The following is an 11432-nucleotide window of genomic DNA, read 5'->3' on the forward strand; positions in this document are numbered from 1 at the left end:
TCACTACCCCCAAATCTCTGGCTTTTGGTCCCTTCTGGGTTCCTCATATTCTCACCTCCTGTTCCAGGAGCAGTACATCTTCATCCACGATGCAATCCTGGAGGCCTGCCTGTGTGGGGAGACCACCATCCCTGTCAGTGAATTCAAGGCTACCTACAAAGAGATGATCCGTATTGACCCTCAGAGTAATTCTTCCCAGCTGCGGGAGGAGTTCCAGGTGGGGCATAAGTGTGTGTGGGTGAGTGAGTGAGCATCTGTGCATGTGTGTGTGTCTGTGTTTGTGTGAGGTGTATTGGGAGGTCCTCGGTGCTGTGGGAGTTACTGCGAGCCAAGCAGGATGGACAGAGTTGGGCTACCAGGAGGGATTTTGAGACAGTGGAGGAGGTGGTACATCTCAGAGATTAAGAGCCCGGGCTTTGAGGTCAGATAAACCTGAGTTCAAAGCCTGCCTTTTCCTAGTTAAGAGCTGTGAATAACCTCGCTAAGCCTCAGTTTTCTTACCCAACAAAGAAAGATAGCTAATATTGCCCTTGAAGTGTTTGTCTTCCTTATGATTCTTTTGCTTGCAAGTGACAAAGATCCAGCTCAGTGGCTCTTGTAACTAAAAAGTCTGAGGATGGTCCAGCTTCATTTATGGCTGGAACCAGGGTCTCAAATGATGATGCCAAGATTTGGTCTCGTCCATTTTTGGTTCTACGCTCCTCTGTTTTTGGCTTCTTTCTCAGATCCACACCCTGGCCCCCGTCATCTTTGCTGTCAAGAGACTCTAAAAGGGGGTACTTCCTGCTCCCAGTAGCCCCCCCAGAAGTCCCAGGCCAGACTCTCATGAGCCCATTTCTGAGCCAGTCACTGGGACCAGAGAGATGGAGCCCAGTGATTGGCCCATGTGTGGTTCTGGGGGCAGGGCAGGTCGCTCTGTCACATGACTAGGATGGGAGAAGCCTGGTTCTTAGGAGAAATTGGAACGTGGCCACTGGGCGGGGAGAGACCCAGATGTTCTCTCCACTCCGGGGTTCCTATGAGGGTTCAGTGGCACATGCCGGGTGCCTGGTGCTCTAGAACTGGCACAGAGTGATGACACAGGAGGTGCTGTACTGATTCTTGGAGGAGGATGCTGATCTCTGGGGATCACGTTAGGGAGCCCCAAGCAAGAGAAAGAAGGTGCGTGAGGCTCGAAGGTGGGAGGGAGGGGACCCAGTGTCCTTGGCTTGCTGTTGTGCCCGGTGTTCCTTGACAGGGCTGTGACTGCGGAAGGGGACCACCAGTGCCCAGTCCCCGGAGTCCGCTTTGTGGAAGATGTGGGGTTTGACTTCTTCTTCTCTTTTTTTGTATTTTGTCTTTTTTTTTTAGGGCCGCTCCGGTGGCATATGGAGGTTCCCCGGCTAGGGGTCTAATTGGAGCTGTTGCTGCCGGCCTACGCCAGAGCCACAGCAACACCAGATCCGAGTCGCATCTGCAGCCTACACCACAGCTCACGGCAGTGCCAGATCCTTAACCCACTGAGTGAAGCCAGGGATCAAACCCGCAACTTCATGGTTCCTAGTTGGATTCGTTTCCGCTGCGTCATGATGGGAACTCCGGGTCTGACTTCTTGAAAGCACTTAGCAATGATCCTCACAGTGCCTCTGTGTATTGAAGGCTGTGCGTGCATCAGGCTTGATATTATCTCATTTCTTCCTCCCCGCACCTCCTCGAGGTAGGCATATCACTCTCCCATTTTATAGTTGAGGAAAAACAGGCTGTGTATCTAAAGCTACACAGGTGGTGAGGAGGCCAACTGCAGTCTCCAGAGCTCTGTTCACGCCCTGCACAGCCTGGGTACCTCCCTCTCTCTCTTCTCTCTGGACCTCAGTTTCTTCATCTGCAGTATGGGTCCCATAACCCAGCCCAGTCTACTTCATGGGGCTGGGAGGAGGCCCTGCAAACACAGGACGTCACCTCCCTGTCCTCCCTGTCCTCTTCCCACTCCTGGTAGACATTGAACTCGGTCACACCACCACTGGACGTGGAGGAGTGCAGCATCGCCTTGCTGCCCCGGAACCGGGACAAGAACCGCAGCATGGACGTCCTGCCGCCTGACCGCTGCCTGCCCTTCCTCATCTCCACTGACGGGGACCCCAACAACTACATCAACGCGGCCCTGACTGATGTGAGGGTGCGGGGGTGGGATGGGCCCTGGGATTCCCCCACCCAACAGTGTCTGGGAGGGTCCAGGAGGCAGAGGAATGGAGCTGAGGGCTTTGGTTGGGGGGACCTTGTGGCTTTCTGGGCTCCAAGTCCATGGCACCGTCATCCCTCAAGGATCTTCCATTCAGGGCACTTAAGCCAGTGCTCCCCCTTGGTATTATCCTTGGCCTGAGTTGGGGTCTGGATAGTGGAGTTCAGGCAGGGCTCTTTCCAGGGTCAGGCCCGGTAGAACCTGGGGTGGGATGAATGATTCAGGGACTTTGGCTGGGGAGGCTGGGAGTGGAACTTGAGACCTGGTGTCTGGAGCCCGGTGACCTTGTCCTAGGGTGGTTGAGCCTGAGGCTACTTGGAACCTGGCCTGGAATAGTGTCTTATTCTTTGGGCCCACCCTGGCCATAGTCTGAGGGCTCAGAAGCCATCTAGAAGCCCCTTGCCCTGCTCCCAGCTCAGCCCCCCTCCCCATCTTATTGGGCGTTGCAAGCAGAGCAAGGACTTTAGGGCTCAGTGAGTAACTCCAAGGTCCTGCTGCCTGTGGGGGACGAGCCTGTAAACATCCCCCTATTCCTTCCCAAACTGGAACCGGTTGAGAGAGAGGTACAGGGGACAGACAGGTGGAGGTCAAAATGTTACCTTTCAGAAAACCCCGGTGACACTGGGGAATGTGATGTTAGCGATGGGGCTAAGTGTCCTGGCCGCTCCCTCATGCCTCAGGACACAGCTGTCCACCCAGGGGCCCCCGACTCCATCGGGGACAGGCCTTTACGTGTGGCAGGGAGCAGCAGCATTTGGATGCACACCTTCTGAGGACAGGGCTGAGCTGAGCACACTTAGTCCTTAGTCCTCACAAAGGTGGACCGAGGCCAGGTGTGTCACCACTGGATGTCCCTGCACCTGGAAATGAGAGATGTGGGGGGGGGAGGTTCCCCCACCGCAGGGATGAGGGGGACGGGCCTCTCTCAGTCCGGTTCCTGGCCAGAGCCCCTTGGCACGACAGTGCAGGGAACAGTGGGGTTTCTCCAAAGGGGGAAAGCTCCCACACCTGCTTCCCTGGGGGGGCTTATGGCAGTGAGATGAAGGCACAGCGAGGAGCCCCAGCCACTGAAGGGAGTGAAAGAGGAGGGAGCCAGGGTCCTGGAGAGGTGGCCTGGGCTGCTGGAGAATTTGGACAGGGACATGGGATTCTGTGACCCCCCTCTCAGCGTACTCTCTGGCCTCAGCCTACCCCTCTGCTCCGGAGTCGGGGGTGGGTGGAAAGGAGGCTCTCTGAGGTCCTGAGAGTCTCTGAGCTGGGGGACTCCCTGGGCCTGGGTAGGAAGGGCCTGTCAGATGGAGAAGCTTTCCCGGGGCCGTGACACCTCATAGGGTTGGTGTCAGCTTCACAGAGCTGTTGGCTCCTGAACCAGGAGGCCCAGATTCCTGGGTTGTAGGAGCCTGTCTGGGGTCAGCTGGGCTCAGTCGAGGGGTGTTAAGTTTGCAGGGAGTCACGCTGGGCACCCAGGCCTGAGTGTTGGAGTCTGGCTGGGCTCGGCCTCGAGGAGCTGCCAGTCAGGGAGCCTTCAGTGAGTCCTGGGGATGGGATTGTCGGAGAAGAGCATCCAGAGAGGGAAGGGGACATGCACAGGTGGAATGAGGCAGGATGCCAGGAGGAGACTTGGGGCTGGAGTACTAAAACAGGGAAGGCTGGTGCCAGCCCGCCAGCAGGGCGAGGTCAGGAGTGGGGAGCAGAGTCAAGGCTGGCCACTGGTCTGGGCTCCTGGGTTGTGGTCTCAGAACTTTCATTCATGGAGTTGGAAGGGACCAAGAGACTTATTTCTTCAAAAATGTTTATCGAACTCCCCTACAAAGTTTTAGGCACAAGCCACACCCTAAAATTCTGCTCTCCTGAACTTTGCATTTGGGGAATGGATTGATACAGTCAACAAACAAATAAAAAATGGAATGTCAGTCACTGGTAATTTCCACAAAAAGCAACCAGGCAGAAGTATTTAATATGGATTTCAGGGTATATGTGAAGCAATTTTTTTATTTTTTGCTTTTTGGGGCTGCACCCATGGCATATAGAAGTTCCCAGGCTAGGGGTCAAATCGGAGCTGTAGCTGCTGGCCTACACCACAGCCACAGCAACGTAGGATCTAAGCCTTGTCTGTGACCTATACCACAGCTCATGGCAACACTGGACCCTTAACCCACTGAGCGAGGCCAGGGATTGAACCTGCATCCTCATGGATCCTGGTTGGGTTATTTACCACTGAGCCATGACTCCATGTGTGAGGCTATTTGTGATGAGTTGGTAAAGAGGGCCTCTTTGAAGAGATGAAGTTAAAGACCAGAAGGAAGTGAGGGAGAGAGCCATGTATATATTCAGGAAATTTGTTCCAGGCAACAGGAGTAGTAAGTGCAAAGGCCCTGAGGCAGGGAGCAAGCTTGGCCGGCCCCTGCCTACCCCGCTCAAGCTCCCATTGCTACCCATTGGGAACCTTTGGCTGTTCAGCTGCTGGGGGTCACGGGCTTAGGCATTAGAGGCCTGGGGGCTCACCCTGTCAACTGAGGCCTCTGTGTTGCCAGCCAACCTCTAAATTGGGCCCCTGAGGCAGCCTGGACCTGCGGGGTGGAGCTGTGGTGGGCGGAGCGGGAGGACAGCCTCGGGCAGAGGTGGTGGACGCCCTGCTGGGTCCTGGTTTCATTGCAGAGCTACACACGGAGCGCAGCCTTCATTGTGACCCTGCACCCGCTGCAGAGCACCATTCCCGACTTCTGGCGGCTGGTCTACGACTACGGGTGCACCTCCATCGTCATGCTGAACCAGCTGCACCAGTCCAACTCCGCCTGGGTGAGGGCCGCGCCGGGCGGGCAGGCTAGCTGCCTGCTGCCCAGGACCTCATGTGTTCAAGGGCACACCTCAAAAGCCAGGGTTGGCTCCCAGCTCTGCCACCTCCTTACTGGGTGACCTTAGACGGGTCCTGCTCCCTCCCAGAGCCTCGGTTTCCCGGCCTGTAAAACGAGGCTCAGACTGGAGAGAAGTAGCTGTTCTTGATGGAGCACCTGATACATGCCAGGGACTCTGCTTTGTACATGTGGGCTTCATGTGAGAAAATTAAGACCCAGACAGGTGAAGTGGCTTCTCCAAGGTCACATAGCTGGGAAGTGGCAGAGCGATGCCCCTTACCCCGGGCTGCCTCCTTCCAGAGCCTCTGCTTCTTCAGTCACTCAATGAAACTACCCATTATGGCGTTGTGGGGGCCTATGAGCCAGAGTAGAATTCCAGCTTCTGTACTCTCTGTTAATCTAGGGTAAGTTAATTTATCTCTTTGAAGCCTCAGTTTCCTTCTCTGTGAAATGGGGACTGTCACCACACCTGTTCTCTCATGGGTTATTGTCAGGACAGTGTGAGATGCATGTAGGATGCTTAGCAGGGGCTTAGTACATGGGAGGGATGAAGATGAGGGTGACAGTCGCTTTTGAGATTGGTCCAGACACTGGCTCCGTGATCTCAGCTACCCTCCTTTCCTTCTAGGGCTCCCAAAGCTGGACCTCCTGGGAGGCACAGATGCCCAACCTTCTAGCCTTACATGACCAGATCCTCAGGGCCCCTGAGCCCCTGCCTGCCCTGGCCCCCCAGCCCTCCCAGCCTAGGAGGTCAGGATGGATTTGCTATAAAACGAGCATGATAGCCTCTTTTTTTTTGGTCTTTTTTTTTCCCTTTCTAGGGCTGCTCCTGCAGCATATGGAGGTTCCCAGGCTAGGGAACCACAGCAACGCGGGATCTGAGCTGCATCTGCGACCCACACCACAGCTCGTGGCAACACTGGGTCCTTAACCCACTGAGCAAGGCCAGGGATTGAACCCATAACCTCATGGTTCCTAGTCGGATTCATTAGCTAGTGAGCCATGATGGGAACTCCGAGCATGATAGCCTCTTAATGGCCACCTGGAGAAGATTGTTAATTGTTTTTTTCAGGTCAGGCACTTGGTATAAATGATGAGGACTATAAGGTAATGGGCTCCAGCACCTGGGCAGGGATCTAGAGGAATCCCATGCAGCAAGAGCCCACCTTTGCTAAGATGGAAGGAAAGGACCCAGAGGGAGGCCCACACGGACATCATTCACTGGTCACCCATTTGCTCATTCATTCAACCACCATTCCCCATGGGCCACTCCTTGTCAGGCCCTGCAGCTTGCTGGGGAGACAGAAGGAGAACACAAAGCCCCTCCCAGATCTCATGGTCCAGGGGGAAGCAGGTACCAAAACTGATCCTGACACCAGAGCAAGAGGGCTGTCATGGATGGAGCTGGCACAGGGACAAAGAGGAGCTTGGGGGATGATGCATCAAGGAGGGCTTCCTGGAGGAGGTAATATCTGAGTTGGGATGCGTAGGAAGGGTAGAGTTAACTAGGTGAAGAGGTGGGGGATGAGTGATCCCTAGAGGGAGCAGCATGTGTAAAGGCTTGATTGCAGAGCTGCCAGGATCCCTGCCAGAAGAGGCACGTAGTGTTCTGTCTTTGTGGTCCGAGAGGGAGGCAGTTGGAGCATGGTGTGGTCTGGGAGGAGCTTAAGGACCATTTCACAGATGGAGAAACTGGGGCCTAGAGAAAAGACGAGCCTTATTAGAGGGCTACTAGAAGCCGGGGCCTCGGACCAATTGCCCTGGGACCCCATTTATGTATGTGTGTGGGACTATGCCTCCTCTGTCCCTCCGCTGTCTTGAGTCTGTGCCCCGGAGGGGGTACATTTAGGACCCTGATTCCATGGAGGGGTTCCTAGGGCGGCACAGGTCGCGGCACAGGTCGCAGCACAGGACACCCCATGTCTGTGATGCTGGAGGGCAGAGGCAGCAAGAGAGAAGACTGTGGGGCGGGGTGGGGGGCCAGGGTGATCTGAGGCCTTTCCCTGGAAGAAGGCAGCCTCCTGTAGATGTGTGCACCTGTGAGTGTGTTAGAAGTAGCTCTCTAGTGGCACAGCAGTGTCACGGTACCCACTACAAAGAGTTTGTCTTGGCTGACCTGAGTGTGTCTGTATAAAGACGTGGAGCGGGTATGTGCTGTGGTCTGAGCGGGGAGGGGTGGATTCGGGGGGACTGGAGGTGAGTCCAGAGTGAGTGGTGGGCCAGGGTCTGAGGGAGCCCAGGGCAAGTGTGGAGGTCTTGGGGTGGGTGTGGGTGTGGGTGTGAATGGCAGCTCCCCTCCCCTTTCTTTCTGTTTTTTTTTTTTTTTTTTTTTTTAAGGGCCATATCCGCAGCATACAGAAGGTTCCAGGCTAGGGGTGGAATCAGAGCTACAGCTGCCAGCCTACACCACAGCCACAGCAACACCAGATTTGAGCCACGTCTGTAACCTACACCACAGCTCACGGCAATGCCGGAGCCTTAACCCACTGAGCGAGGCCTGGGATTGAACCCCACATCCTCCTGGATACTAGCTGGGTTCATTACCACTGAGCCACAACAGGAACTCCCCCCTCCCCTTTCCACCACACTCCCAGCCCTGCCTGCAGTACTGGCCAGAGCCCGGCCGGCAGCAGTATGGCCTCATGGAGGTGGAGTTCGTGTCGGGCACAGCAGATGAGGACTTGGTGGCCCGCGTTTTCCGGGTACAGAACATCTCTCGGGTGAGTGGTCTGGGAGCCTCAGGGTTGAGAACCTGGGTGGTGACTGGGTGGCCTTGAATGATCCTCTGGAAGCCCCCAGGGGGCCACGTAACCCTGGTCGTCTTGTCCTCTGGCTGACTGCTCTCGCCCCCAGCTGCAGGAGGGCCACCTGCTGGTGCGACACTTCCAGTTTCTGCGTTGGTCTGCGTACCGGGACACGCCTGACTCCAAGAAGGCCTTCCTGCACCTGCTGGCCGCGGTGGACAAGTGGCAGGCAGAGAGCGGGGACGGCCGCACCATCGTGCACTGCCTGTGAGTGCCAGCTGCCCTTGAGCCGGAGGAGGGGCCGGGGCACCACGGGGGCAGCGGCAGGGGTCCGTGTGAGAGAGGGCCTCAGGGCTGGCCCCAAAACTGAGCTCCCAGATATCGAGGCCTGGAGGCTGGCCAGCCAGGCGAGGCTGGCCCTACCTTCTCTGCCTTTCCAGGGTGTGGACTCAATCCTGAACACCTGCCCAGTATCCTCTGTGTATTGTTTGACTTTGCCAGTTTAATTAGAGAGTCCCGTCAGAATAGTTTAGCCCTGATTCAGCAGTACACTTTGTAAGCCAAGGAAGTCTGTCCTTTGCTCCTGTCTGCCTGCATGTAACTAACTTCCTCCCTCCCTCCTTCCCTTCCTCCCTCCCACCCCCCCTTCCTTCTCTTCCTTCCCTTCCTTCCATCATTCACACGCCTCATTCACACGCCTCATTCACACATTCATTTATTCACTCACATCTGAGTTCAGTCACTCCTTCCCCCCCCCCCCATTTTCATGCTTTCAGCACTTACTGACCCTGCCCAGTGTCAGGCTGGGCATGCAGGATGCGGGGACAGGGAGCTGAGGCAGGCAGGGCTGGCCCTTGAGGACTTTTGGTTCTACTGGGAGACACCCCTCAAAATGAGGGCGGAGGGCCTCGTCCATCCCCCATTTCCCAAGAGAAATTCCCTGGGTCACAGGGAACAGAGGCAGGAGAGGGCCAGGGGTGGGGCAAATAGGAGGGTCTCTGTGTGAGAGGCTGCATCTATCAGTGTGTTTGCAGCCGCGTCTGTGTGACTGGGGGCGACTAGTGTTCTCAGTGTTTTCTGTGCTGCTCTCCGGGTTTTGCTTGCTGCTCTGCAGCCCTCCTCTGGCTCTGGCTTTGTCTCAGTGTCTTTCTCCTGGAGTGGGTCTGTCTGGCTTTCTTGCTCTCAGATTCTGCTCTGTTCTCCTGGAAGCTCTGTCTTCCCAGGCACCTTCAGTTTAGGATGTGAGTCTTTAATCCTGACTCCGCCCCCTTAACTTTCTCATCCAGCCACTTACGCTGGGCCCCCTGACCCCTCCCTTCTGGGCTCCCTGACCCCTCCTCTCTGGGTTTCCTGGCGCTGCCCCTCCCCCCTGGGCTCCCTCACCCCTCCCTCCTGGGCTCCTTGACCCCTCCTTTCTGGATTCCCTGACCTCTCCTTTCTGGGTTCCCTGACCCCTCCTTTCTGGGTTCCCTGACCCCTCCTTTCTGGGTTCCCTGACCCCTCCTTTCTGGGTTCTCTGACACCTCCTTTCTGGGTTCCCTGGCCCTGCTCTTCACCTTGCAGTTCGACCTACCCCTCGAGCCCAACCCTAAATCTTTTGTGTGTCTCCCCTTAGAAATGGGGGCGGCCGCAGCGGCACCTTCTGCGCCTGCGCCACGGTCCTGGAGATGATCCGCTGCCACAACCTGGTGGACGTTTTCTTTGCTGCCAAAACGCTTAGGAACTACAAACCCAATATGGTGGAGACCCTGGTGAGAGGCCACGTACCCTGTGCCCAGCCATTTTCAACTTTCTGGTCCATGCCCCACCGGGCCTCTCAGCTCCCCTCTCCCATATCTGGCCCCCACAGTTGGGCCCTGGGTTCTAGTCCTGTGGTGCCAAAACATTACCCCCATTTCTCCCCTTCTCCCCAGCGCCTGGCTAGGGCTCATGGCTGCCCTTGCTCCCCGGGCACTGGGAAGGGACCAGGCTGGTGATTCCTCCTCTCCCTCTCCCCAGGATCAGTACCACTTTTGCTATGATGTGGCCCTGGAGTACCTGGAGGGGCTGGAGTCAAGATAGCAGGGGGGCCCCTGGCCTGGGGCACCCACTGCGCACTCAGGGCCAGGCCCACCATCCCGGACCGATGAGGAAGACCTGTGCCCCCGACTCTGCTCAGCCTCAGCCCCCCCATGGGGAAAGCACCGGAGTGAGCCCTGGGCCATCTTGGTGTCCCCTTCCTCTGTGGGCAGGGCCTTTCGCCATGTCCGTGGACAGGCTGCGGGCCAAGGAGGAGCTTAGCAAAACTGCAGCCCAGCCCGCCTCCACAGGATCCTGCAGGCCTGTGCTCAGAGGCCTGGTACTGCCTGGCAGAGTGATGGGCTCAGAACTGCCAGCTCTGGGGGACCTGGGCCCAGCCCCTGGACTGCATCCAGCCCTTGGCAGAGATGAGCGAGGGCCTGTAGAGCATGTGCCAGGCCAGAGTTCCTACCCAGCTTGGCTCGACGTGGGTAGAGAGCGTGATGGGGCTTGGCACCTAGCGTCCCATCCAGCCCAGCCCCCGAGGGTCCTGGGGAGACTGGGTTCTGCCCTGATTTGCCAGTGGGCACATCAGACTGGTCCTCTGAGGGGCAGCTTCAGCTCCCTCCCCCCTCCGCTGCCTTCCTGCAGCCCCGGGGATGTTTTGCTCATAATCCCCCCATTTCTGCTTCCCTGAATGTGCTCTGAGCATCCCTAAACCAGGATCTGCCCATCCCTACCCTGTCCTGTGTGGGGTCCCTTCCCTGCTTGACCCAATGTCTGCAGAATGAAGTCACCTTAGCCCCCTCTGCTGGAACTCTCAGGCCTCGCTGGCTGGGTCCTGCTCAGCCTGGGCCAGTGACAATCTGCAAGGCTGAGTGACAGTCCCTGGGGTTGAGGTCCCTGTGGCTCCTGGTCAGGCTACCCACTGGGGAGGGAGCACTGTTAAATCAGGGGTGCTCACCACCCCTAGAGTTTGGAGGAAGAAGGTATATTTTGGGATGGAGGATCAATGCTTTTTTTTGTTTATTTTGTTATTTTTTGATAGGTGGGTGGGACAGTCTCTTTAAAATGGGGCAGGCCACACCCCCATTCCGTGCCTCAGTTTCCCCATCTGTAAACTGTAGATATGACTACTGACCTACCTCGCAGGGGGCTGTGGGGAGGCATAAGCTGATGTTTGTAAAGCGCTTTGTAAATAAACGTGCTCTCTGAATGCCACAGGGCGCCCTTGTGTGTGTCTGTGACCAGCGTGCCTGGGGTCTGCTCACCTGTCCCCAGCCTCCCAGGGCAGCCGAGGCTGGGGGTGGGGGGCCCTAGTCTGCCTCAGATTCTCCATCCATGAAATGGGGGGGGGGTATGGACCAGAGCACTGCTCAGGGACCTTCCACTTGCAGTGCTGGTTCCAAGGGACCTTGGCTGTTGCTCGCTCTGCCCTGGCCTCAGAAGTACTTAACCAGGCAGGGGGCTTTACCCTAAGACCTCCGAGGGCCAGAGCTGCCTCTTACCCCTGGGGACCTGGATCCAGGTTGAACTCTTCAGGGCCAGCTTAGGAGGCTCAGGCATTGGTGGCAGGCAGATGGTCCTCACCAGATGTGAGACCTTGGACAAATTACC

The 11432-nt window shown here is 56.8% G+C and overlaps 1 protein-coding gene across 2 annotated transcripts in view; it reads left to right on the plus strand.

The window, feature by feature from the left end:
- Nucleotides 1-11036, plus strand: part of PTPRU (protein tyrosine phosphatase receptor type U) — a 90877-nt gene extending 79841 nt beyond the window's left edge. For both annotated transcript variants that reach the window (XM_047792938.1, XM_047792939.1), the window contains exons 24-30: nucleotides 68-217; nucleotides 1976-2149; nucleotides 4877-5017; nucleotides 7668-7793; nucleotides 7927-8084; nucleotides 9433-9568; nucleotides 9816-11036. In XM_047792938.1, coding sequence (XP_047648894.1) covers nucleotides 68-217; nucleotides 1976-2149; nucleotides 4877-5017; nucleotides 7668-7793; nucleotides 7927-8084; nucleotides 9433-9568; nucleotides 9816-9878 — 948 coding nt within the window. In that variant the 3' untranslated portion in view covers nucleotides 9879-11036. The remainder of the gene's footprint in view (nucleotides 1-67; nucleotides 218-1975; nucleotides 2150-4876; nucleotides 5018-7667; nucleotides 7794-7926; nucleotides 8085-9432; nucleotides 9569-9815) is intronic.
- Nucleotides 11037-11432: the final 396 nt, after the last annotated feature.

This window comes from Phacochoerus africanus, chromosome 8 (assembly GCF_016906955.1).
Source record: "Phacochoerus africanus isolate WHEZ1 chromosome 8, ROS_Pafr_v1, whole genome shotgun sequence".
NCBI lineage: Eukaryota > Metazoa > Chordata > Mammalia > Artiodactyla > Suidae > Phacochoerus > Phacochoerus africanus.